We start from the raw sequence: 27639 nt of genomic DNA, 5'->3' as shown, positions 1-27639 counted from the left end.
GCATTCTTTAATTAAATCAGCTATAAAATATATTCAAATATGCTGAAAAAATATATAGATATAAAGTTATAGAAATATATAGATAAACAGAGGTACAGGAATAAAGAAATATATACTTAGAAAGAAAAAAAATTGTGTTCGTAAATACTCTCAGGGAAAGTATCTCAAAATAATACCGGTAAGTCCCTGTGATTTGTTTCCACCGAACAATATACATGTTCATTAAAAAAATTGATACGCACCACATTATTACGAAAAAATCAATCTTCAGAAATTATAGTTTTATATTCGTAACACCTAAGACAATCCCCAGGGAATGTTTTCCATCGAAATACAAAACGGAATAAAGAACTAGTAGCTTTTAATTTAAGAAAGCAAACATTCGCGCATAAGACTTTGGAGCCAGCAACTAGTCTTACAAGATGTGAGAAGTTTAACTAAGACTTTAACCAAAATTATACAATGATGTTGTTGCTGTTAGGTAATAGGCAACAGCCTAGATAAAAGTATTTATTACTCGAATGAAAAAGACACCCTCCACATTGCTGGCGGCACCATTCTTCAATGGGTGTCAATCCCAGAGACACTCAACCGACACGACCAACTTTCCTCTCAAAAGCAACCATTTTGGGTATAACTAAAGCATACCTAGGGTTCACGGCACAGAAACAAACATAGTGAGCTTGTTGAAAGAGTAAACTGCAAGACAAAGTCTCGCAATCCCGCAAAATACAAAAGTGAATGTTCAGTATTGGTAAAGATTATCGGAATGTCATGAAATACGAAATTGTGACATTTAATAATAAACATGTCATTACAATTAGGACTATGTAAATAAAATAATGATGTTTTATAAAAAGAAAGAAATAATTACGTGTAAATAGACACGGAGTCCATATACCCTTGAGCCGACACAAACATTATGGTTCACACATAAGAGATACATACTTATTCATCTGGTACCCAGACTTCCTGAAAAAATGAAATAATAACTTCAGACAGAAGAAAAGAGATATTGCAGATGGAACATTATGATGTTGCCACGGGCCTAGCTGCAAAAGTTATGATACCATACCATAAATAACTTCAGCAATGCCAACTGCGGTAAAAAGTAAGAAAGCAGAAGAGGAAATGATAATACATATTGTATATTAAAAGAGACAGCGACAGGTCTGCGAATACAGCAATGTTGAGAAAAATAGGATAGTGATTTGTTTACAACGATTCAAATGATATTGAAAGGAACTGCCCAGGACAGCAGTATTAAACCCGAGAGGTACAGAACTGGTACGGTGCTTGAAGAAATAGGTCGTCCAACTGTGTTCATATCTCGAATGCAATACAATTCGTTCGGAACGTAATCAATATTTTTGAGTAATGATCACAAGTTACGTTTATTAATATCCATGGTCTAAATACAAGTTACTACACCAGCATTTCCTCTCAGAATTGTATACTTTTGAGTGGTACTAGCCAAAACATTGTTTACGGACCTGAAAATTCGTGTACAGGGTCTTTAAAACCCATAAAGGGCACGAGGGAAACTTTAATATATATTATTACAATTCACAAAATAAGTTAGCACTAAGTGCCGCGGAGGGAAGCCACATAGCGAGACCATACCGATTACAGAAATCAACAAATTTTACTATTTCAGTTTGATTTCTTCTATTTTACAGTGAGCTCCTCTGCCCCTGCCTTTCATTCAGAGGTCATTCACTGATTCACTAGAAACTATGGGTTCAGCATCTGAATTTTCAGTAAGCCACTTTCCACAGATTATTATTAGCTAACACAGCTCACCATTTTAAACAATTTCTGAAATTCTACACTGTTTCAGCTAGGCATTGTAACATTTATTAAAATATAGGATGTGGCATTCTTAGGTGGAACACAGTTATATTCAGAATTGACTAAACTGCAATTTTTATGAGTATAAAAACTAATCACTTGATGAAACTAAGAACCAGCTACAGCCACAATCTCCTAATGTATATTCTAGGGTAAACTATTATTTTTGGGACTCACCCGTCGCTTTGTATCCCGTTTATTCGTCCTCAGGGCCATGCTCTCGACGCTCCGAGCTCGGTTCATGGAAGCTTCCAAGCTTTCCGCGGGTCGTGTCACAGTCCCTCCAGCACTGACCGCTCACACCACCCGACCAACCAAGCAATGCGGAGCCGAGGAGGACGCACTTAAATATGCCGCGCGGAATATACAAGCAAAGCCGGGGGAGGTGAAAAAATATGAGGGGTAAAATGTTAGAAGCGATGTTTCACTCGGCGAGACGTCTTCCCCCGCGGTTTAATAGCATGCACATGTGTGGCCAGCCCAGACGAGTAGGCGTGGCGGCGAGGGGCACCGTCATCTCGACGACCGTTAAACAATCTCGCAAACATCCCCGCGCAAGTCCTCGTAGAGGACCTCCGTCAACAAGGACCTACGAGGATCCTCATCCACCAACCCACGAGTCTAAATATACACGCACGTCACAGGACCAGACATCACCACACAAACATGTTTTCGCCACCATGCTGCTCCACAACCCCGCAAAATCGGACTTTTAAGTGTTGGTTATTGGCAGTAAAAAAGAATAAAAATATGGCACAAAACTGTAAAATATTTGTTCGTACTTTTAAAAGGGAAAATCCTTGGAAACCCAGTCGCCAACGGTATCACTTGTAAAACTGCATGACAGAGCTTTGTAAAATTGCAAAGGGCTATCCTTGCAAAAGTAAAAAAATAAATTACGAGTAAAAAAAATCAATTCTTAACACGGCAGTTGCGCCAGTTGTGGACAAACGAAGCGCATGTAAGGCGATGGTTATATTACTCCCACATACTCGCATAATGGCATTTTTTTCATAATTTTCACTTAGTTCTTTAATATGCACTTATTTTTAATTTTTGTTTCGCGTAACATGAACAATGAAGTCATTACAGACCATACAAGTAGAGGACATTGAGAGAGAAAACAACCATGTTATACATTTTATAATTAATCAGGATTTTATTCCAGACACTTTAGACTTAAAACACTAAAAAGCTAAGGTTAGGTGAAGACGTCCCTAATGGTCGCCTGAAGAAAATACTAGGCGTCCCCATTAATACTAGGTGAACTAACGCCAACATATGAAAAACGGCGCTAAAATTTTTTTTTGTGCAAATATATTCATTCTCATTGTTGTAATCCAGCCAACTGAATTGGTAAAAATTTCATCTACGTAAAATTAGTCACCTAACAGGTCTTCTATTTTTTTTTCGTGTGGCGCATAGTTGCAACGCTACAGCGCTAAACATTTTTGACAATAAACACACTACTCCTAAATTCCTAGTATAGTGGTCAAATAAGCTAATTAAGTTGGCGAATACATTTTTTTTAAATACTGATTTCAGTTCTGGGCGTAACTGGTCGCAAACAATTTAAGTAAATAATATGGTGGAGTTCAATTCTCTCTTCCTGTCACCCAGATTGCCAGCCAAGCAGTTGGTTATCCGAGGAGTTCATAACCTCACCGTCTCTCTCCACTTCCTTTTCCCGCCCCCACCAGACTCCGGAACCGTAGTGGTCACGTTGTTTTGACATAGCACTTAATCGTCAAACGTACGGTTGCAGACGATGTTCGAAATTGTATTCATTTACCTAACGATATTCTTCAAACTCTTCCCTTGTCTTGACCGGCATTAACTCTTCTGGTCTTATCCGAACGATGAATCACAGCAGAAGTTCGATACGAACAACCCAGGCTATCTAGCCAATGCTAGGGACCATAGGGACTCAGTTCAAGATCACCGCAGACCAACTCGTCTCAAATTTTTAGTTAACGAGTGACAGTGAATGTGACATCAGTGTAGTGAAACCATTTCTTTGCAGTGTGTTTAACGGAAACAGTTGAGTTAACAACGATGGAGAATTGGATTCTCGACATGTCATTCATTCAAATGATTGTTTGCATTCAGTCTTGCGTTTTGATTTCCATCTAAAATATAATTTATCTAGTCATTTAAACAATAAGAGTGTCAACAGAGAGAAAGTATTATGTCGCAAGTGCCTGTCAGAGGGTAAAACAAAACGAGTCACAAAAGGACTGCCAAAGCTATCAGAATGCAGTACAGAAAATGCAGCGAAATATGGAAGCAGCTGGAACATTAGCGGCATGTGGGAGTTTATAAGTCGTCTCGGGAAAAGTACAAAAGTGTAAGCAGCATTGACGCAGCAAGTCAATCACCCAAGGTAAGCTCAAAGCAAGTGTTGATACCAAATTTCTCACTGCAAAAAAAAAAAAAAAAAGCGAAGTGTGGAGCACAAACCATTCAACTTCTAATTCCACAGCATATTCTGTTTTGGCGCATACACATAGTTTCCAAAATATTATAGTTCAAGCATGTCATAAAATAATAGAGATGATTGGGCAAAAACAGCTGAGGTCACGAGCAAATAATGTACTTTGTCTTCTGCAACCAGTCGAAGCCAAATGTTACATGATATGTTGACGATATCTCCTTGAATGCCTTTCATGAACAAGAGGGCTAGGTATGCCTAATAAACCGAATAAAATAGCACCGTTTTTAAACATTATTAAAATTAAAATTTACGTTGAATGTCACTGTGGTAAATGAATTGAAGGAAATAGTGGCTAAAAATGCTTTTCCGAAAATACTGTGGAAATGTAAGCTAGAAGAAAGGTACGGAAATAGAATTTGTTTTTCTTGCCAAAATAATTCTGGCACTTTCAGTGATATTGATAACCAAATTTAAACACACAACTGGTACAGTCAAACGGAGAACGAAGATGAGGAAAAAGAGAGAATTGTTCAAAGTGCACTAGAAATAGAGAAAAAGTAAAATCTAGTGTGTACATGTAGATAATAACCCACATGTGAGTAATATCTATATTTGTGATGGTGAATGTACACCTGAAAAATTGAATTTATATTTAATAACAATAATGAAAGACAAAAATGGCTTTTCCATAGAGTAACTAACAATTCATAGTATTATTTTTGCAAAGATTCTGCATAGAAAATTTGTATCTGGGACAGTAATCAGATGTTATAAAATCCGGACATCTGTACACAATAAAAAATACTGTACTGTCTGTTATGAAGATCAGAACACATCCCATAGAATGGGAGAAACAAGGTGCATCACTCCTGCAAATGATGAATGATAAATGACTAGGGCTATGCAGATTTCGCGAAAAGATTTCGAGACTAGCTGAAAGTTAAAACACTATAGCATTGTCTGTGTTTCGTGATTGGGTGAGCTTCTCCCAGATACATATAGATTGAACAACACCAATCACAGTAATCCAGTGCGGAAGCAAACGCGTCTTGAATGGCTCGGCCAAATAAGGCAACGAATTCTCTCGCCAGACGGCCGCCAATCACAAGGAAGAAACCACAGGTGCGGGTATACCTTGTTGCAGTCTAATAGGTGTGCATATCTTTTCGCGAAAAATGCCTGCCCCTATAAATGACATGTCAAGAGTTTTCCCGGAGTGACGAAACAATACTCAACAGCAAAATTACTTGAAGGAAGAGGGGGGAAAACAACAGAAACAAGTGTCAATCAAAAGATTTCAACACGTAGGTAATCTTTGGTTGCAAGCTGTTGTATGTGAGATGAAATAAAACAGCAGACTGATCGCGCGTGTGCGTGAGTGTATGTGTGAGTTAGTGAAGGGGAAGGGGGAGGGGGGGGGGGGAGGAGAAAAACTAAAATTTCACACATTTTAATTTTTTTGAATTTTTTTTGGAAACCCTTAGATCCTCAAAACATTGTTTATAAAATTATTTGACAACATAAATAGCTTGTTTAACCCCAACGAAGATACAATTAGAGAGACCAAGATCGTAAGTGATTTAACGTAGCTTAATTTTAACACAAACCATTTCCGTACCGATGATATCTCGTTACGTAACGAGATATTGGTATTTTCTTGAGGAGACTTATGGACGTCACCACCAAAATGTTACTATTTTGTAAATTTTTCACTACTGCTAATTTTCTGCTAAATTGTCTGGACTGTTAGAATTGTGAAATTTCCTCTATTCAATCTCACTGCGATAAGAAGAATCTATATTGATGCGATATAAAACTTTAAAATACAACGAAAATTGATTGCGAAATACCTCTAGCGTATATCGTCATTGAAAAACTCAGCACTACCAACACTGACATTGCTTGCAAAGTTTGCTTAAAAAAATCCTGTAACTACAAAAATATTGAGAATACCCATTAAGTACGTAGATCGCCATCTTGCTTCGCTTGTTATACGCTAGAGCGCACTAGTAACAAATCATAAAATCGTCTGACACCTTACCGACCACCATCTTGTGGACCATCTTTATTGCCACCTCAAACATTAAAAACTACCCAAATAATTCGAATAACACTCCCCAAAATTAAAAAAAAAGTATATTTAAGAATAATGTGTACTAATTTTATCAATTGCAGCCCTTCCTTCAATTCCTGGTCAAATCAAATTTAATTTGTAAAAATAAAACTACAAAATGCATTCTGAAATTACATTTTCAACAAACATACTAATCATACTAAATAAGAACATGAAATCTATACAAGGCAGATACCCAATACTTGATACCATCAACAGGCATCTTACACGGTGTGCATTACGATCCGATATAGGACAACTATATGCATATAAGCTTAGCAACTGCAAACTACAGGGCCTTCAGTGATGATACTTGGTATGCCTTACAACCAAGTCAGGACCAAACACAAGCATATCGACAAGCATCTCCGAACCACAAGACCTATAACAGTAATACACAACATACATTCAGCCATCATCATGCATACACGAAAACACTAGATGACCACAATAACCCAACACAGTCATAATGTAATCAACATGCGACTACTTTCAGACATTCAAATGCTAACTTGGCTACACGTAATCATTCGATTATCAAATGCACATCAACATACTAGATACCCATCTTCGTAATCATCTACATACTTTGATGAACATCTTTACCATCATCAACACACAACTATACGCAATTTCATCATCATTGACAAACAATTTGTAGTATTTTCACAATCATCGATGCACAATTCGACGCACAATTACAAATACATTCACCATCTTTAACAAACAATTTGATGCACATTCATCCTTGCCGAACATTTATCCTATGGTATCCTAACCATCGTATTCTACCATATACCACCGATACTTCTCTCATTGTATCCTACTGAACCTCTTTCATAACCTACATATTCTTCTATCAATGTATCCCAAAGGTTCTTTCATCATTGAATAATACCAATAATTTTCACATAGCATCATACCTTTTTCTATCACTACATCCTACCATTATTCTGTCATCTTATCCCACTTAAACTTGTATAAGTTGATCTCAATGATACTTCTGTTTACTTGCCAAACCAATACCTGCCTAATTCAGTATCTTACCGTATTCCATCGATCGTATTACAACAAATCCCACCGATCATTCTCTCATTGTATTTTTCTTACTATTTCCCACCGAACCTTCTCTCCTTGCACCTTTCTGATCCAACCTAAGCAATGTATCATACTGTATTTCACCGATCCTTCAGTCACGCTCAGGGGTAACAAAACTAATCACGAAATGTGTACTTCCACACATAGCTTGAAGGATTATGGTTCAATTGGTTCAGATGAAAATATTCGCCAAGGAGCATTAATATAAAACGTATTTAAATAAAATAAATAACACCTTTTGACATAGAAACGAAACAAAATTGTTAAACAGGTAGACATTCAACATGCATAGCTTAATGCAGCTTTTTGTGGCATCATATAATCGCTCGTGTTGTCAGCACAAAAAAAAAAAGGGCTGGTAAATCCAATAGACAGTTTTTTTTTGTGTGTAGCAACCATCAAAAGCAAATTTCATAGCTGTTGTGCCGTGGTAATTTAGGACATAATACAATATATCAGCGAAAGTACCACCAAAACACGATTAGATCAATGTACCAAGACGTGTGTTGATAATGGGAAGTTCGGCATTTTAGGAGGACGAAATACCTATCTATACGGTGAGACGAGAACTGGCTGAATTTTAAAACGACAGATTCCACAGCAGACCATAACATATCACATTATTCCCACTGAACACTAACAAGGGCATATGCAACATGTGATTATTTTTATTGTGCATGGTAATTGGTAATGCTTCAGAGTGAAATATTTGTTCCGTCATATTCTGCAAGCGTGTTCGATTAAAACCACGCTTATTAAGGGGAACGAGTCTTGTGCAGTCCCAAATAGCGGGATAAATCGCCCTTAACCATTGTTGTGAGTGTTGGGTTAGGACATAACTGAAGTGTATCTGGAACAATTTAAATTATCGTTCTGATGCATATGTACGTATCTACGCCTTAGATACCCTACATAACTGCTGTAAGCGTACAGCAGGGCCTACTATTCTTACATGTCATTGTTGAACCATAAAGTAACCTACAGTAATAAACATTGTTTGGTAATCACACACCGAAGTAATGAAACACTAAAGTTGGCCGTACAAAATTCATTAACGGCTATGTGAATTACGAACTGAAAGCAAAATCAGATTAATATCAACCAAGTTATTTTTTTTGTTAACAAGCAACTATTCTAGCTGGTAAACATGACAATGGAGCTTAGTTTCGAATACAGAACGTACGAGAGAACTAATCGAAATACTTCAGGAGACAAGTTCTTGTGGAAATTGAGGTAAGTTTAAATATAAATAAAACACGGCTTAGATTAATTTCTAATGGTGACACTCGCCCTTGAAAATAAGTTTTCGGATTGCCATTTTTAACACTAACAGCTTGTTTGAAATTAAACAATCCTGGGAAGTATGTTTTATTGTGAGGGGTGTTTAAAGGTGGCAAACAGTAGAGAAAAAGTTATTATTATAGCTTATTTATTTGAAGTACATTAGGAGTAACGTGTTTTCCGTACCTTTGTTTACACATGTGGCGAGTCTTGATGTAAGTTTTTGGACATACGCCATTGCTAAGAACTTTTTCTGTTGAAGAAAAACTAATAAATAAAACAAATAAATAAAAATACCCAAAAAAGACAAAAAACACACAAAATTAAGCAAACAATTGCTGTTGTCAACAAGGATATGAACACCACAAAATATTCCGTAACAGGAATATGGTCAACAAACAAAGAAAAACAAAGAAAAATGTACTAAGAGAACGAAAAAAAACCCACAAATGATGACAACACAAAAATGTGGTGTTTTTTTTCGTTCTCTTAGTACATTTATTTTGTTTTTCTTTGTTTGTTGACCATATTCCTGTTTCGGAATATTTTGTGGTGTTCATATCCTTGTTGACAACAGCAATTGTTTGCTTAATTTTGTGTGTTTTTTTTCTTTTTTGGGTATTTTTATTTATTTATTTTATTTATTAGTTTTTCTTCAACAGAAAAAGTTCTTAGCAATGGCGTATGTCCAAAAACTTACATCAAGTCATGCACTCCCATTGCACAAATCTTTTAAAGATAACATGTGGCGAGCTCTCAGGAAAATGCAGCCTGATGCTGGTCGGCCCTACTTTAGTGCGTTTAGACAACACTCGCCATGTCGTGAAATTGTATTTTCTCGTCTTATTTATTATTATAGAGAAATTTTTACGGATTTTCCACTTCAGCATCGCAATTAATGTTTTTTTCTCCGTAAATTTGGTATCCAGTTTTATGCAACAAATTATCTGTTATTTGTAAAATGTGTAAAAATTTTTTTGACTAACTGCACCATTAATTTTCAATGTTTCTACAGTTGGGCAATGCGTAAAACTTTACATCTACAGTTCCGATTTCTAAATACTGTTTCGCAAAAACCTGGAATTAGAAAAAAAAAATATACCATCAGCGTTTTTTTCCGTTGGGCATCTCATTGACTTATGTGCCCCGAAAGAAGCCGCGCGTCATGAATTTATGGACGAATTAATGAAATTAAAGGTTTTCAATTCTCGTCTAGGTTGAAACGGACAAGACGAGAATAATGTGCTGCCAACTTCTAGGCACACCCATCAGTAATCATATTAAAAGAAAACGCGATAAAAAACGCCAAATCCTAAACTCAAAAAAAAAAAGCAAAACATTTATTATACAGCAATGATATAATCAGTTCATTAAATAAGTATCTTACAAGTTACAAATGTCTAAAAAATGAATTTAAAAATATCAAGGTAATAATTAATCAGGATTTATACTTGTATTGCATGCTTGGATTCAGCGATCTGGTGTTCACAGAGCACGACATGTGACACGACATCAAGCCGAGAAGGCGAGCGCGGACCACCGGCGGGCCGAGCGGAAACGTCCGCCACGTTCCAGGGCCGCGCGGGGCCGGCCCCACCAATCACGGGGAGACGGAGCACGCGTCACACGGTGATTAACGGCCGGTGGATTCAAACAGTTGTGAAAATAGCCGCGGGTGCTGGCGCCGCGCCCGGCGCTGGCCGCGCCTCAAGCTGCCGCAAATAGCCGCCCGCGGGACTCGGCCAGCCTCTCGCGTCCAGGGAGGTTCTCCGAAGCCTGTGTCACACGATGGAAGGTTTCAGCAAAACTGCTAGCCAAGCCTCCGTGGCAGCAGGTATGGAATTAACTATCACACGTAGAACTGTGACTGATGTAGGCCAAGCTTGTGCCATTTAACTATGATTATTCATACACCCTGCATTGTATAAATTGGGAAATGCGTACAGCTTTACATCTACAATCCCGATTTTTAAACACTATTTCAAAAATAAATTACCATTTTTAACACTATGGACACACTACCACTGCATTCTGATGGGATAAAAATTTTTTCGACCGTCAACAAAACCTTCCACAGAAATCTGAACACGACCGATTACAATAACTTCCCCGAAAACGGCCACCACTCTGCTAATTCTTCCGCAGAAACATCCATACCTGCTGCCATGGCAAACCTTCCAACGAAAGTTCCATCGTGTGGCAGGGGCTTAAACGTTCACACATATTGAACTTATGACAAAACACTCAACAGCTGGACGCATATATGCAACTAGATACCGACTGCCCTTTCTTCATTTTATGACCTTAGTTTAAAAAAAAAAATGGTTCAAGGCCGCCGCGAGTGTTCGCAATGGAACTTCACACTTCAATAATCTACTTGAAAGATAAAACTAAATATTCAATAATTCATTTCAACTATTAAACCAAACAGTTAAACACGCAACCACGTAATAAATACCATCGTGTCTAGGAAATGTGCAGATGGGAGACGGTCCGAGAGTTTGTCGCTGTGTGCCAGCAGCGTAACGGAAAGTGCAGCACTGTACCGTCGATAAGTGGGGCGCTCATCATCGAGCAGCCCATTCTTGAGCGTTGCACTTTTAGTTACGCTCTATGATTACAGCCTCGAATTTTCTGACCTTACCGGTTGCAAAGAAATTATTAATACATACACAAACATTGAAACTTGTCAAATACCTACTTTGAAAATGTATCCATGCGTGAAACAATGATGGCAAACTATGCGACTGTGATGTAAGTATAAGATTTTATTCGCAAGGCTTTTGCAAAAAAAAAAAATGGCCGTGGAACAAGGTTAAGTGTTCTTGTGCTTGGTTCCTGGTTGCGTAACTGTGTTCAAATGAAACACGTTACAAACAGAACCCACCAAAATTTGCAAGTACTTGGTTAACGATTTAAAAAAAAATCAAAACTGAAGTACCGATTTCAAAACACACATAATAATTCATGAGTGAAAAAAATAACCCACACGTGTTTGTGTTTGTGTTTGTTTGTGTGTGTGTGTGTGTGGGGGGGGGGGGGGGGGCGCGCGCAGCTTCACTTGAACTTTACATGTTCAATCACTTTTTTTTGGCGCGATACGTCTTTAGAATCACACCGGAACGCACAGGTACCTGAATACAAATTTGGACCATGACAAAAAACGTTGATACCGTGTCGCCATAGTAATTTCTTAACTATCAACCTTGGAGATGCAAGTGGGGCGTGGTTTCTTACCACATGGAGTCAGCTAGCTAATACGCGGGCGAGCGGGCTGGTCTTAGGAGAGCTAAGGAGAGTAGTAGGGAAAGGGGGAGCCCTGGCGCTCTCGGTCCTTTCTGTTCAGTTTAACTCACGATCTGACGAGGTAACGCGGTGATTCTAGTGTCTTGTTTACAGAGTTTGTCGAGATCTATCGACTTAAGTAGCAATTAGGGCCGGTTTCACCAACAGGGATAATGCTATTTTATCGAGATAAAGTACAAAAATATCTCGATGTTCTAGTTGTTGTGTTTCATCACACACTTTATCTCGATTTTCTGATATTATCGAGATAGAATACTTAAACCTCGGAATTTGGTGGATAAAGTGAGAATATCTGGATAAAGATGTAAAAATAAACAAACACATCACAGCATGCATTATATTTTTGGAGGAAATATGGCTCGGGCGATGTATAATTTAATTCTTGAGGACAGTGATGATGAAGAACATTTTCGCGAACGTCGGCCACGATGGATTCAGGAAAGAATCGATTATTTTGAATTGTATGACGAGGATGATTTCAAGATTCACTTTCGTCTTTCTAAACAATCGGCTATGTTTGTACTTGAACATATTGAAAACCAACTAGAGTTCCCTTCTGACAGGTAGGTTTATTTGATTCTAAACATCCATTTAAATTTTCTAATTAAATCTATTTATTTTTACTTTTAGGAACATGTCAGTTTCACCCATGAATCAACTTCTTGCAACACTTCGTTTTTATGCAACGGGATGTAACCAGCTGTCTGTTGGGGACTACGTTGGTTGTAGTAAACCCACAGCACACAGAATAATCCACAGGGTTAGTTGCGCAATCGCTGCTCTTCGGCCTCAATTCATAAGATTTCCTGAGACCAGAGAAGAAATTCATTCGGCCCAAATGAAATTTTATCAGATTGCAAAATTTCCCAGGGCTATTGGCGCAATGGACTGCACCCATGTCAGAATACAGTCACCAGGTTTGTTAAGAATATCATTGAGCATAGGTTCAAAGTGAATTATATGTCAAGGCATATTGTTAGCACAGAAAATATTTGTTTTCAGGAGGAGAAAATGCAGAGTTGTACAGAAATAGAAAAGGGTACTTTTCTATCAATATTCAAGCCATTTGTGACCCAAATGTGGAATTCAAAGATATTGTTGCCAGATGGCCTGGATCCACACACGATAGTACAGTCTTTAATAACAGTAATAGAAGAGCATTCTTTGAAAGAGGAGCATATGGAGATTCGGTATTGCTTGTGGATTCAGGCTATTGTTGTAACAAATATCTAATGTCTCCATTGAACAATCCCACAAGTCGTCAGGAACATCTTTACAACGAATCGCAAATACGATCTAGGAATCCAGTAGAACGAATGTTTGGATGCTGGAAACGGCGCTTTCCAGTCTTAGCTTTAGGACTGAAAGTCAGCCTAGAGAATGCTTTCCCAATCATTGTGGCAACTGCAGTGCTGCATAATATTTTGATACGAGCCGGCGAAGAAATTCCACCAGATGATCCTAACATTATTTGTGAAAAACCGTGGACTGAACTGCTGGAGGAAGGTTACATTAGGGATCAAGAAGGAAATGTGGAGAGAAGGGCCAGATATGATGTAGTGAGACGGTCATTAATTGAGAACTATTTCAGAAGGTAAGAACAAATAATATTAAATTTATCCGATTGCATATACAAACTCCTATCATATTTAATAATTTTTGTTGTCTCAGTTTGTTGTAGATGGCCTCGAGAAAAAATCATCAACAAATTCGTGAAGATGTTGCAGCAAGGATCAAGGGACAAAAACTGTAAAATGGTTTTATGTATAATTGTTATTAGTCAAATAATTAGTAATGCCACAATAACAAAATATATATAGATAATGATTTTCAATACAACTAGGTTTCATTACAAATATACGAAATCAGACGCTTTGAAATGCTCATTGTAAATAGAGTTACAAAGAACAATTGTATACAAATTACATAAAACATAAAATTATAAACCATCCAATTCTTTCTTTAGTTTTTTAATCTGTAGAGTCATAAATTCAGTCTGTAGCTTTTCATGATTCAGCCTTTCTTGTTCTTGTTGCAATCTCACTTGACGCAGTTCTTTCATAGCTTCATTTTCTTCTGTTGCATATTTATTACATAATTCAATTAGTTCAATTTTAGCTTTATGGAGGGCACTTATTTCATTGTTCTTGCTGGACTGCAATTTTGGCCGCCGTCTCTGAGTCCAGGAAGACTTCCCCGCGATGTTTGGCAACTGACACTCAAGGACTGATTTTGCAACATTGTTACTATTATCGGGAATATGGTCTCTTGAAGTACTTTCACAGTTGCCTTGCTCAGTGCTTACCATAACCGTTTCTTTGACACAAGGGAATATCACTGGTGAAACTGATGATGTTGAACTGGCATTATTTTGTGGTACAAGAGCAGGACATATGGGGCCTCTGAGCATTGAGGGAGTGTAGTGGGACCAGTCTCCATTAAGAAGTGTCTGCTGAAAAAAAAAAGAAGACACTGTTATGTGAAAAATGTAAACATTCATCGTACTGTTAAGTTTCTTTGTTACATTAATGTTATTAACATTTTAAACTGCTTTGTAATGTCTGCTACTTTACACTAGTTTGAGTCTCCAGGGTAGCAATGTCCACCATCGAACCTATTTCCAGCTCTACGACTGCATTTTCTTCTGTGTTGTTTGATTCACCTGGAACAATACTATTCTGGTTAGTTCACATGTGATGTTATAAGCACAACAACTTAACGGTTTAACAAAATAATACATATAGGTCTAACATTTCCAATGTTCGACCAAATATGCGACTTCTTTTATGTAAGAATGAAACTGATCAAAATTATTTTAATCAATCATCTACATCATTTACTACACAGAAAAATGTATTGAAGGAGAAGGCTATGAAAAACCATTAATTTGTAGGAATACTGTACTTACTTATGCATTGTAATGTATTGACCATTACTGCATCTGAGTCTGAGTCAAAGATATTATTGTGTCCTTTAACTACAGGTTTTATTAAAGTATATACGCGGCCCAAAATAGGGTCATTTGTACACTTTGTGGGGGGTCCTCCACCTGAAAAAAACAATGTATACAATTTAATTTAATTAATTGTCAATGTACATTGCCATTTGTAAAAATATATTAAACCACTTCCTTTCACTTCTGTATAGTAAGTCACAAAATAAAATGTTACATTTAGTAATACAAGTTGAAAATATTGTTATACAAAACATACCTGTCCCAGTTACCATCTGAACTTTTTCGTCTGCATACTGTTTCCGTGTCGTCTTCTTCAGATTTTCCCAAACAGATTTCAGGTTATCTGCAGATCTGTGATGAACTCCTGACACACAGTTGAAACTACTTGCAATAATTTGCCACTGTTTCAATTTGTTCTGTTGTGTTACTGCATCCGTGCGCTTATTTTCAATTATGTTAAAATGTTCTGTCACCAAATCTAACAAAACCATTTTTTCTTCTGGTGATAAATTCTTATTTCGTGGTTTTTTGGCGGAACAAGTGTTTTCTTTAGCTTCCATTATCTTTATTATCGCTACACGACTTGAATAACAACAAACCTACTCGCGATATTTGTTTACTTTTCTTCCGAACATCGAGATTTCAAAAAGAAAATCGGGATTTTATAATGAATATCGAGATATTATTATCTCGATTATCTGGGAAGAGGATAAGTCGTGGTGAAACGGACACAAGATCATCGCGATTAAAATTCAAGTTTAACATTTTATCTCGATAAAAATATCTCGATTTTCCATTAAGTTTATCTCTGTTGGTGAAACCGGCCCTTAGTGTCCTTCAGGCAGATTTTCTTTGTAAAAACTTTTAAAATGCAGTTTTCCGGCCTCAGGCCGCGCAAGAGCCGGCTGAACACACGGATCACGCATATGCTTATAGAGGAGGCTGTGGGCCACGCACAGGTGCCTCTACGTCAGGCGACGAGCCAGCGAGACGGGTTTCTGGAACATCAAGTAGGCGCGGCGCTCTGCCGCAGTCATGGTGTCGCTTTCCCTTCACCCTTCGGTCCAACACGCTACGAGCGACTCTCTGCCGTAGACGTTTCACGCTGAACCATCGGCCGTGTGCTCCGACACACTTAAGAGGCCACTCCAGTGTTTCAGGGGCACTACGCAACCCGCGTTAACCTCATAAGATTCAATGCTATTTTCATTTTGCTTATAACTAATTAACTAATATATATTTCGAAATGATGCTTGCTTGATATGTAAGACAACGATGCTCTTATCAAAGCACCCTTCTTCAAAAACGTGCATAAATTATGGTTTTATTCTAATCTTTACTAATATGCATAAGTGTATTGTCTAGGTCTGAACCATAATTTATGCACGTTTTTGAGGAAAGGGGCTTTGATAAGAGCATCGTTGTCTTACATATCAAGCAAGCATCACTTCGAAATCTATATTAGTTAATAAGTTATAAGCAAAATGAAAAAAGCATTGAATCTTATGAGGTTAACGCGGGTTGCGTAGTGCCCCTGAAACACTGGAGTGACCTCTTAAGTTCAAGAGAAACAAAGCGCGAGGATGGCAGCGGGTCGACTGCTTTACGTAATGCCGCACACAATCGCAGTCAGATGACCGTCTCCCAACACACTCAGTCTGCTGCCCCAACTCGCCACTCGTCCGCAGTTCGCGGGAGAGGGTCCTGATTCGAGACCTGGTGGACTAGAGGAGTGGGAGTGTAGGAGGGTGGGGGAACGTGCGGGTTCAACTCCCGACACTCCCATTTCCAACACCACGGCATTCCGTCGCTGCTCTCTCTTGGCCATTTCACCCCTCGTCCCGTCTCTCTACGACTTCGATGTCGGCGAAACTTCAGGAATTAATTAACCCATTCATTCATTAGTTGAACCACCTACAGCCACATTACACTATCCACCATGATATTCGAAAAACTTGTGAAATGATTCGAAAACTCTTTCCAAGTTGATGTAAAGTAAAATTTGTTTATACTGATATAAGAAGAAAAAAATTGTGTTTCTTTAGTTGCCCACTTGTCCACAACTAATAGGTAGAGACCCGTGAATTTCGCGGATTCATTTCGTGTTATGCTAAAATTCAAATAACTATACCTTAGTGCTGCTTCTGTCATTGGTTCTCTGTTAATCTGGAGGACTGAGGGCCAATTAGAGACCCTCACTCATAGAAATGTCGAATCACAGGCCACCCAGTCGAGACGACTCACAAGTCAACAGCCAATGAACAGTTGGCATTTGCCCGAGTGTGTGGAGGATATTGGAGTCCATCCTGGAGGTTAAAGAATCAGCGAAATTCACGGGTCTCTACTAATAGGCTTACTCCAAATTTGTTGCTCATATGAAATAATTGAAATTTCGAGCATGCTTTACACAATATTAGGTCGATGCTGAACATATTCATGGACACATTTTTTTAAATGAAGAAGATAGTCAACCTTAACATTCATAACGAACATATATGCTCACATAAGAAAACAAAAAAAAAATGGTTGTGGCCATTAATGTGATCCCTCTGCATGCCTATCTGTTGCATTCCATGACATACTAGGACTTCGGATCTTGAAGTGTGTCAAAATGTGTAAATCTCATTACCGGTCATCATATGAAGGTAAAACCTACTTTTTTACAATATTTTCTCAAATTTAATTTAAAATTAAAAATTAATTGAAGTAAATAATATTAAACAAACAAATAACTTACTACATAATTAAAATGAAGTATATTCTGTAGACAGGAGACGAAGGAAAACTAGTTAAATGTGTTATTAGAGCAATATAATTTTTTTTATCTAACCAATCTTACCTAACAACTTATAAATATTTTTTAAAATAAATCGTGAAATTTTTTTATTGAACTTTTCCTTTGGAAAAATTAGACACACTTCAAATTCCCTTCTTTTTCTTCTATACAATACAAAACAACTAAATTTATACAAAAATTGTGTGTAAATATGACAGTTTAAAATGTACAGCTGTAACTTATTGAATATTGATATAAAAGTCACAGATACATACTGCATTATAATAATAAAGTTGTTAAAAAAATTTCAGATGTTAAGTCCTAAAACTGTAGGTATGGTACATAATAGGAAATTTTAGTATTTTTTATATGAGTAATGTAATAATTTACCAGTGCTGTGGGGAATATGCAATGTGAATGATGTGGGTGCACTTGGGCTACTGTGACTCTGTGCACTTGGGTGCAAAATCTAATTTTGTGGAAAAAATGGACTCGGGTAGTTTTACTTCTAAACCCTCCATATTTGTTTTGGTACTTTATCTGCTTATATTTATTATAGAACTGTTTCATCTACAAATTAATAAGCTTCTAACTTAACCTTTTCAGTGTAAGAAAGAATCTGAAAGAATCTTAGCCACTTTAACGTTCATACTACTGAACAGTACACAATACCAGAATATTTAGAGAAACATAATTAAATTAATCCCTTCTTAGTAAAATCAACCTAAGTTACACAGCAATCTCCTTTGGACAATACAGAAAGAAAAAATCTACTTGGTACACAAAGTGGGTGATCTTTTTTAGAGCAGTATCTGCAAAATATGTTTCTAAACTCATTAAATCTGCAAGCATACAAGCATTGGGAACCGGGGGAAGTTATACAAATTTGGTAAACGATGTACACCACTGTGTTCCCACCATAAGATGTAATTAATGTCATTAATTACTACACTTTTTCACAAAAATGGATACCAGCAAAAGTAGTACCCATTGCAAATGTTACAAACTCAGAAGGCTACCAACCCCTTAGACTGATGAATATTTTACAGGAAATCTCTAAATTCTTAGCAAAAGTGATGCACAAACAGCATATTATCTAAACAAAAACAGTTTATACAAATTAATAAAAAAAAAGGCTTTTAACCCCAACACAGCAAAAGTACTACTCTTTTAGACATTACAGATGTTATTTACAAAGCAATGGATAGGTCTCAAATTACATTCCTTATTCTGTTAAACAACTCAAAAGCTTATGTCACCATTAGTCATAAATTGTTGGCTAAATTAACCAGTAATGGCCTATTCACAAGTACTGTTAAATGTTTTAGGAAATACAAAATTAACCATTTAAAACTGGTAGAAATACACACAACTGATGGGACAAAGAAATCTCTTGTAAAAGGCATCACCGCTAGAGTTCCACAAGGTTCAATATTAGGACCTATTTTGTTTTTGATTTATATGCGGGACCTTTTACTGCAACACTGTTACTTAAATACCTCACTTATCATAAATATGTGAATTACATAAAACTATTTATCCCATGTGCATCAAAAGACTTATCATTTACACTTCAGATAATAAATGAAAAACTTCAGAGACTTTACATGTGGTATAGCACAAAAAACTCTAAATGAAACCTCGGCAAATATTAGTTTATTAAAATTGGAACAACTAAAACAATGGAATAATTATCAAACCATCATATAATTACCATTAATAATGAGAAATTTGCAGAAGTCAATACAGCAAAGAGCTTGGGTATTGTGCAAGAAAAAAATCTAGGAGGTCTTAGCATATGTTAGGTATCGCATGAAACTTTTAATGTTTATTATGGGCTTACGTAATGATTAAAAATATTAATTGTCTCTTAAGTTACTATGAAAACCACACATTGGAGGCCCTCAGGGGCCCTGGTGCAACCTGTACAGTGGTTATCTCTCCAATTTTACTTTTTACTGATAGTAAACACCTGTAGGAATGCCTTTATGTATTGGCTCTATCATTACCAATGTCCAAAGTGGGTGGAAAAAATTAATGTCTCTGACAGATATCTTGAAAATCACACATTGGAGGCCCTCAGAGGCTCTGATGCAACCTGTACGGTGGTTGCCTCTTGAAATTTATTTTTTAATTGTAGTAGACAGTTGTAGGAAGCCTTATGTGTTGGTTCTATCGGCATCATTGCACATTTTGATGTAAAAAAATAAAAACCAGAACTGAATTTGCCTTAGCTGCATGAATCGCATAGGCTGCTGTTGTCCCAAGCTCTCTGTATGTTGACTCACTCGAACGACCAATTAGATCCAGCGGATAGAGTAATGCACAGTTAATATTCTTGGTACTGGAGTTAACCTCTATAGTTATTTTTTTGGAGAATTCTTTTATTTTTCTTCAAGAGTATTTCAAAATTTATAAATATTTTCATTAAAATTCTTTGTCGTTAATACATGTAACTAAATATACTGTATAGTAAATATTATATTTATGGATTAACTGTGAATTCTAATATTTTTACCTTGATGGGATGGTGAAAAAAAATCATGAGTGTAATGGCTACTGATATTAGCTGTTTTTTTTTACAACAGTGAAGCACCATAAACATGTCACAGATGACTGAAATCAATGCCATGTTAGAAAGATTAAAAAAAAATATATTGGAAATTACTGAGGAAGCACACGCTACAAATTCTCACCTTTCAAATAAACTTTTTATTGCAATAACACCATCACGCAAAAACAATTATTTTTCTCCTCCAATCCCGCATACAATTTTCCGCAACAATGTTTTTTCTACCCAAGGCACAAGTTTTCATATCATGAGCTTTTTTATTCATTTTAGGTTTTTTTTTCTTCTCACAGAAAAATTAAATCATAAAGCACAATCCACATGCAAAATGTCAGTCGTTCCTTTAAGCAGTAACAGGCCAACCAACCTTGGAGCTTGAAGGAACCTGTGCATTATGCAGCAATGTCATGTGGTATTGTCAAGTTTTGAATAAGCCTTGTACTATGATTTTTCAACACAAGTTTTACGAAAAACTGTGCCCAATTTACGACTAAATACGGTATAAGTCCGGCCAAAAACGGAAATCATAGCAAGACGATTAAACTAAACTATTCATTATTACGTCCACCTTACAAAATTTTTTTTTTTTATTACAGCGCTCAACAAACAATGAAACTGTGATTAGTTCCTCAAATAGCTATAACAGTTGCATCGCTATAACAGTTGCATCACGTGTCACACAAACAGGTCAACAAATGGCTAGTAATTTGTTGTGTATTCGTCAGATGTTATGCCTCGAATGAGGGAAATTGTAAACAGATGGAACTGCCTCACAAAGGATATGAATGCAAGCAGATGATTGGTCGAAATATATATCGTAACAGCGTGCAACGTGCGGCAAAGGTTTTGATGGTCACGTTTGTTATTGTTTTGAAACAATTGTTTAAAAGTTTAATGATTCATATAGTTTAAGAGTGTAAGGATAAACTACGTTACATTATTTTATAACTAAAAATAAACATTATATGTGGGAAGCATGTAAAAACACAAACTTTTGAATAGGAAAATTTAACATAGTGATATATGGAAGTGATTAAGGGAATAATTATTTAAACGTTATAAATGGGAAAACCTATCACGCGGGAACGTCTTAAGCGAGGTTTACCTGTAATATGTGTACATTATAAAAACATAAAATTTAAATAATTAGGTAATTATTTAAAATATGCATGCCTCTTTTTCCTTTAATTTTCATGCATTACAGTTTTCAATATAACATAGTATAATTTCAGTGTAAAGTGCACCTGGTGGTCTTTCGGAACTAAAGTACTTTTAAATGTGATCACTTTTTTACTTATACATCATGATGATGCAAAGGCTCAGATATAATTATGTACGCAATGGCTCAGCTGAGCGAAGTACACTGAGCTTATCCATAACTCTTGCTTAAAAATATACCAATAATTTTACAAATATCAGATAATTTATTTGGGAAGTGTTAAAAAATTTTTTAGTACTTGAAATATTTGATATTTGAGGAAAATGATCAAAAGAAAAAAAAAATATTTCAGGGAAAAAATTTAGAAATTCGAACATTAGGACATGGTTTGTACCATTTGACCTAAATAAAAATTAATGAGTTTTAAAGAGCTCTTTAAGGATTTTAATGATAGCAGATATACATAAATATCAGTGATGGGCTGATCGAATCCTCAAATACTCAATTACCACTGAATCTTTAGTATTTGAGAGATTTGAAATTTAAGGGAAAAGATTGAAAGAAAATCCTGAAAGAAATATAGTAAATTCAAAAATTGAACACTGACAATACTAAAAGTTTATTACATTTGTGTTTTTATTCGTAATTTATCCTATTACTATTCCCTCAAATATTGTACTTTTAATATGCAACTATGTAAATAAAATATGATTTATATTGATTTGGAGAGCTTATTGGGTGAAATAAACATTAGATGATTGACTTCCTTAAAATATTAGTTAATATTTTGTTAATTCTTGTAAATTATCTAATATTTCATATGAGACACAGATTTGGATTTGAGGGGTGGATTTGAGAAAATTGGGATTCGACCAACCGCTAATATTTATTTGCTGATTAGTGTTTTCACTAAACTGTGGAAATGAAACACTGAGGTAAGCGGTGAGCGTTTCACTGACCTCGTCACAAGAAGCACAGCGCGGCTTCAGTTGCTCTGCGTAGTGTCGCTCACAATAGAGGAGGTCATCATGCACACAGTACGTGAGGTCCACAAGGAGCTCCGAGCACTTTGTGCACACAAAGCATGCTGGATGCCACATTATTTGCTCACCAAACTTCGGTGCCACCACGCCAACTTGGCCAGCCATAACAGGTTTCTGACACTGTGGGCATTTCTGGAAAAAAAAACAAAAAGGTCATCTTGAAACTATGATAATCATTACACTACAACACTAAACTTTAGATGATGATATGATAGTAAGAGACTGAAAAAATATGGGATTTTTTTTGTTTACAGAAAAAATTGAGTAGTAACAAAATTATTATGAAATTGTTACACAAGACATACAGAAGAGTCATAATTATTGCATGTAAAATTTTTAACATAAATATCACCACAAGAGAAATTAAGTCCCACTGCATCAAGGTAAGACAGGATACATGGGCCTGGAATAAATGAACGGGATGAATGGATACGTTAGGGTTCTGATGTTTCATCTTCATAAAAGTCATTAAAGACAGATGAAAAGTGAAAGAACGCGATTGAGCAGCAATGGAATCTGACTGTGGGAGAGAGCTGAGAAAACCCATGAATTCCTGACCACATTCACCATGATTAACTCCCAGCAGCATAGAAATTTTCCAGATGGGAAATATAATGTAGGCTCTACAGCAATACGAAAGATTCCACAGAATTTCAGTCATTCACTTATTTGAATTTCACCACTGTACCACCTCCTGCACCCCCTGTAAACATTATTGAGGCCGGGTATGTGACACACATTTGTCCTCAAATAATGCAACTTCATCCACTAAAGACCAGCCTTATTCATCCATACTCAGGACGATCCTGCATCAAGCTATAAAAATGAACTCACACAGGATGTCACTTCATTCATAGTCCATATTATAACTACAGAAAACTCTCAAAACATGAAAGAGAAAATGTACTTATGATAGGCCTGTGTGATTTTGATATAAATATTTTATTATTCATATTTGATTCAACTTTGACTACTAACACTTCAAAATAAAGAATATTCATGTGATTACGAATATTAGACATAGCATACATTGCGAGTTTGTGGTTTATTCAAGTTTGCTGTTGAGGTTAAGTCATGTATGTGATATACATACCCAGTCGAGATGTTTTAAAAGGACTGTATAATCATAAACATGAACAGTACTCAGAATTTTAACACACAAAAAGTATTCAATGTTATTTTAATACTGTCTCATAAAACAGTAGCAGAATAAATAAAGTGGCAAATAAAAACACTGACTATTTGGGGCATTTGAAACTTGAAAACAAACTATTATGTGTATTCGTTTTGCCACACGTACTACAATAAAAGAACCCTCCTTTGCAAAATGGCCATTAAAAGAAGTGAATGTGAAAGTTGCAATGGCATGATATAAATCAATAGTCACAATAGATCTACCACCATGCACCACAGTAGCAGTGTACTTACTGTATGTATCTATGATAAAACAGACGTAACTATTAAACTAAATAAGCACATAAATAATGTTTCCAAATTTCAAAGAGAATTTGCAGAAAATTTTTGTAACATTGCTTAACTAACATACAGTTTACCTGGCTGTCATTAACAACAAAATGATGTGAATAACTAGGGTTTAAATATGTAAATATGAGCTCATTCAATAACTATTTGGACAAATACATTATTAAAACTTTTTTTTTTATGAAATAGATTAGATTTGGCAGTTTGCAAAAATTTGCTGGATCAATATTTAAGAGTAGCTGGTTGTGGAAAAAAAGGCAAATAAAAATTGCAGTGAAAGGTTGGTTAGGTTAGCTGCATAAAAACACATTTTTTACAATGGTAAATATATTTAATATAAAAATGTAATGTGTAAGTTTTTTGCTGACTTAATCTAACCACCTTTAATTTTATAGATGGCATTACACTCCATATTTACCTTTTTTTTTATCTCTTATGTATGTCTTACATGGAGCAAAAAAATTTTTTTGTGAGATTCCAATTCCTGCTCTTACTATTGCTATTTGATATTCAAATTCACAAATAATATGGTATTCGTAATCGATTCAATTCTAACCAAGTAACTGTTATTTTGTGCACAGCCATAATTTATGACTATTGACATATGACATAAAGGTCTCTTCCAGTTTCTCTTAGTCTCCTACCCCCTTATACATCAGCCTTGCCAATCTAACCATACACAAAATACTGTTCAGGGATTTTAAGGTTTATTTTAATTAAGTGTTTGGTATTGTTACAAAATTCTGTATAGTTATAATAATTCTACAGAGAAATTGAAGCCGCATTAGGCATACTTTAAGTGGATAAATAACTCGGTAAAATCCCTTTTTCACCACTTTCATTTGACTAATATATCATAAGAGTTATCATACACTGACCAGCACAGCTCAAATTCAACTCTCCTTAAAAAAATCTAGTTTTCTTGCTACCAAACATATCCACATTTCTGAATACATAAAAACTTTTCACAAATATAAACATTTCATTGTTTTCTGTAGCTCTTGAATAGTTGAATATAATAAATAAAATTCACAATTTATAAATAATCCTAATCAATAAAATTCACATAATAGTTAAAAATTAATAAACAACTGTAAATTTAGGTAACAAAGCAACAATATATTATTTTCCCTTGGAAACAGAGAAAAAAAAATTAATAAAATTAGCATTATGAAGATCAAGTTATCAATAAAATCAGAGAAGTGTACAATCAAGTGTACTATCAGACAGTCAAGAGACAAAAGAAAATGTATCTAGCCAAAATCCAGACAGGTGTCTGTACATCAAGCAACACTGTATATAATAATTTGTTTAAGTGAAGATGTAATTTAAGATATATTTGGCTTAATAAACAAGAAAATTAAAAAGAATATGGGTACACAAATTTAAAACTATTGTCATCGTGTATGCAACATGGGGCATGAGTCCTAGCTTGAAATTTGTTGGAAGATTCAATGAAATTTAATTTAATACCAAACCATGTCCCTATGCATTGTCTTTTTCATTCTTGATAGTGACATTAAACCAATTTAAGCAAATTACTAGAAACTTTTCCACTGCCTAAACTAATCATTTGCTTCCTCCACCCATTTTTTCTCCTTAAGTGCCTTCAAAATCTCTTCTCTGTCTGAAGCATAATTCAAGGAAACAGAGCAACCTGTGTGTGTCATCAGGCATGTCTGAGTCTTGACACTGGCATTAAGAGTCATGCTTAAGACATGCATGCAGCTGTTCTAAAATCCCCTCTGTTTGCACAGTGTTCCCTTCCAAGCAACATTTCACACGTACACGCTTCTGTTGATTGTTCTGCATCTTTTGTATTTTTAATATGCATCCTCCCTAATAATGAAGAGTATGTATTTAACCAAGTACCACAATCTGTAAGAGTACTATAATAAAGAAACTTGCACTCCGAAAATATTTCTATTAAAAAATTAAATAGCTTTTATTTAAAAAGCAATTTTAAAGTAGGTAGCTTTTATTAGAAACAAAAAAAAAAACTGGTGCAGTTACAGCTTAGCAGTTAGGCATTTCTGGAGTTTTAATTATGCCACCTAATGATCTCCATCTTGACTGGACATTAAATTATCATTCATTCACTCACTCACTCACTCACTCATTCACTCTTTCATTCATTCATTCCTAAAACTCTCAACAATATTCTCAGCTGGCACTGCTATAGTTTCTTTCCTGGTTAAAGTTGCCAGGAAGATGAAGGCTAATCAAAATACATTCGTTCACTAATACATCCACACAAATATATTACTACCACAAACAATCACATTCACTCTAAGTATGCTTACAATAATTTTGAATTTATTAAATATCAAAAGTATGATCTTTTAATTTACCTACCTAATTGGTTCAGAACTGTAAGATATGTTTTTCACAGCACAGTGGAGTCCCGCTAATCCGGACTAATTGAGACCTGACCCTGTCCGGATCACTGAATGTCCGGATTAAAAGTAATTTGCCTTAAAATGCACATAAAAGTTTTAGGTGGATAAAACTATAGAAAATGATAGTTTTTCTTTAAATAAATTTTTTTTCTATAGCTTAATTTACTACTTGTATTCGTAGACCTAAGTTATTAACCTACAAACTGATATAGGACAGCAATACAAATATTAAAAACAACACTTTTTTTAATCATGTCCATATTAAATGGATGTCCAGACAGACAGGGTCCATAATGGTGGGACTCTACCGTATAACTTACTTTCCTACAATTTATAAGTACTACCAAAGTATGCTTACATTTAAGATACGTAACCAATTTTCATTACTGATTACAGTAAAAGGTTTTAAATCTGGCCTTCTTTGATTCGACACATTCTGTAATACGTAGGGACAAGATTATGTGGTAAATTGCGATAAAACCGAAATAACACCAACAAGTACACCAATACACCATATAACACCAAAAAGCAACAAAACACAACTAAAATCATGAAATTAAGCAGTATTTTAATAAAAACTAAAATGAAATTACAATAAACTAATATTGTATTATAATAAATTCATAGAATATAGAGGTGGGACGATACCACACTTTCGATACTCGATTCTGTATTGTTTTTTCAGTTCAATACTTTCGATACTTTCGATACTCTAGGGAAAAATATTTTCCCATTAAGTAACAATTATTACAAATAACATAAATTAGTTTTGAACTATATAAATTCAATCTAGCATACCAGCACAATGTCAGATTAAACTTAAATACTGAATGTGTAAATAATTGTATTATAATAATGAAAGATATGAATTCATTATATATACATATAATAAAACCACCATAAATGTAAAATTAGTCCATAATCAAGAAAAGCTGACATGAGAAACAGTGGCCTTACAAAATGTTTGAAGTCCTTTCTTGGAGGGGGGGAAGTCTCCAAGCCTAAATTAGAAATTAAAAAAATTAGGCTATTGTAAAAAGAAAATCACAAATTTTTGCTTGTTTGTTTCATTTTACAAACAACTTTAAGCAACAGAACAATTATCAATAAAATTTTAACTTGAGAAACGTAAAATACAAAACAATCCGATCGTAAGAAAACAATAACAAACG

The 27639-nt window shown here is 35.5% G+C and overlaps 2 protein-coding genes across 5 annotated transcripts in view; both read right to left on the bottom strand.

Annotated features, from left to right (window-relative positions):
• Positions 1-27639, bottom strand: part of LOC134529496 (four and a half LIM domains protein 3) — a 411563-nt gene that overhangs the window by 150236 nt on the left and 233688 nt on the right. For all 3 annotated transcript variants that reach the window (XM_063363644.1, XM_063363643.1, XM_063363642.1), the window contains exon 5: positions 22503-22718. In XM_063363644.1, the coding sequence (XP_063219714.1) occupies positions 22503-22718 (216 nt within the window). The remainder of the gene's footprint in view (positions 1-22502; positions 22719-27639) is intronic.
• Positions 13839-16247, bottom strand: LOC134529498 (uncharacterized). 2 transcript variants are annotated; one of them, XM_063363647.1, is made up of 4 exons: positions 15296-16247; positions 14992-15132; positions 14657-14745; positions 13839-14532 (listed from the first exon to the last, which is right to left on the bottom strand). In XM_063363647.1, exons 1-4 carry the CDS (start codon positions 15597-15599, stop codon positions 14023-14025), a joined length of 1044 nt encoding a protein of 347 aa, XP_063219717.1. In that variant the 5' UTR covers positions 15600-16247; the 3' UTR covers positions 13839-14022. The 2 variants fall into 2 exon arrangements, with proteins under 2 accessions (XP_063219717.1, XP_063219718.1); XM_063363648.1 differs by having other exon boundaries at positions 13839-14745.

Source organism: Bacillus rossius, chromosome 2 (genome assembly GCF_032445375.1).
Source record: "Bacillus rossius redtenbacheri isolate Brsri chromosome 2, Brsri_v3, whole genome shotgun sequence".
Lineage (NCBI taxonomy): Eukaryota > Metazoa > Arthropoda > Insecta > Phasmatodea > Bacillidae > Bacillus > Bacillus rossius.
The sequence above is the reverse complement of the archived record's forward strand: the minus strand, read 5'-3'. Positions and strand labels throughout refer to the sequence as shown.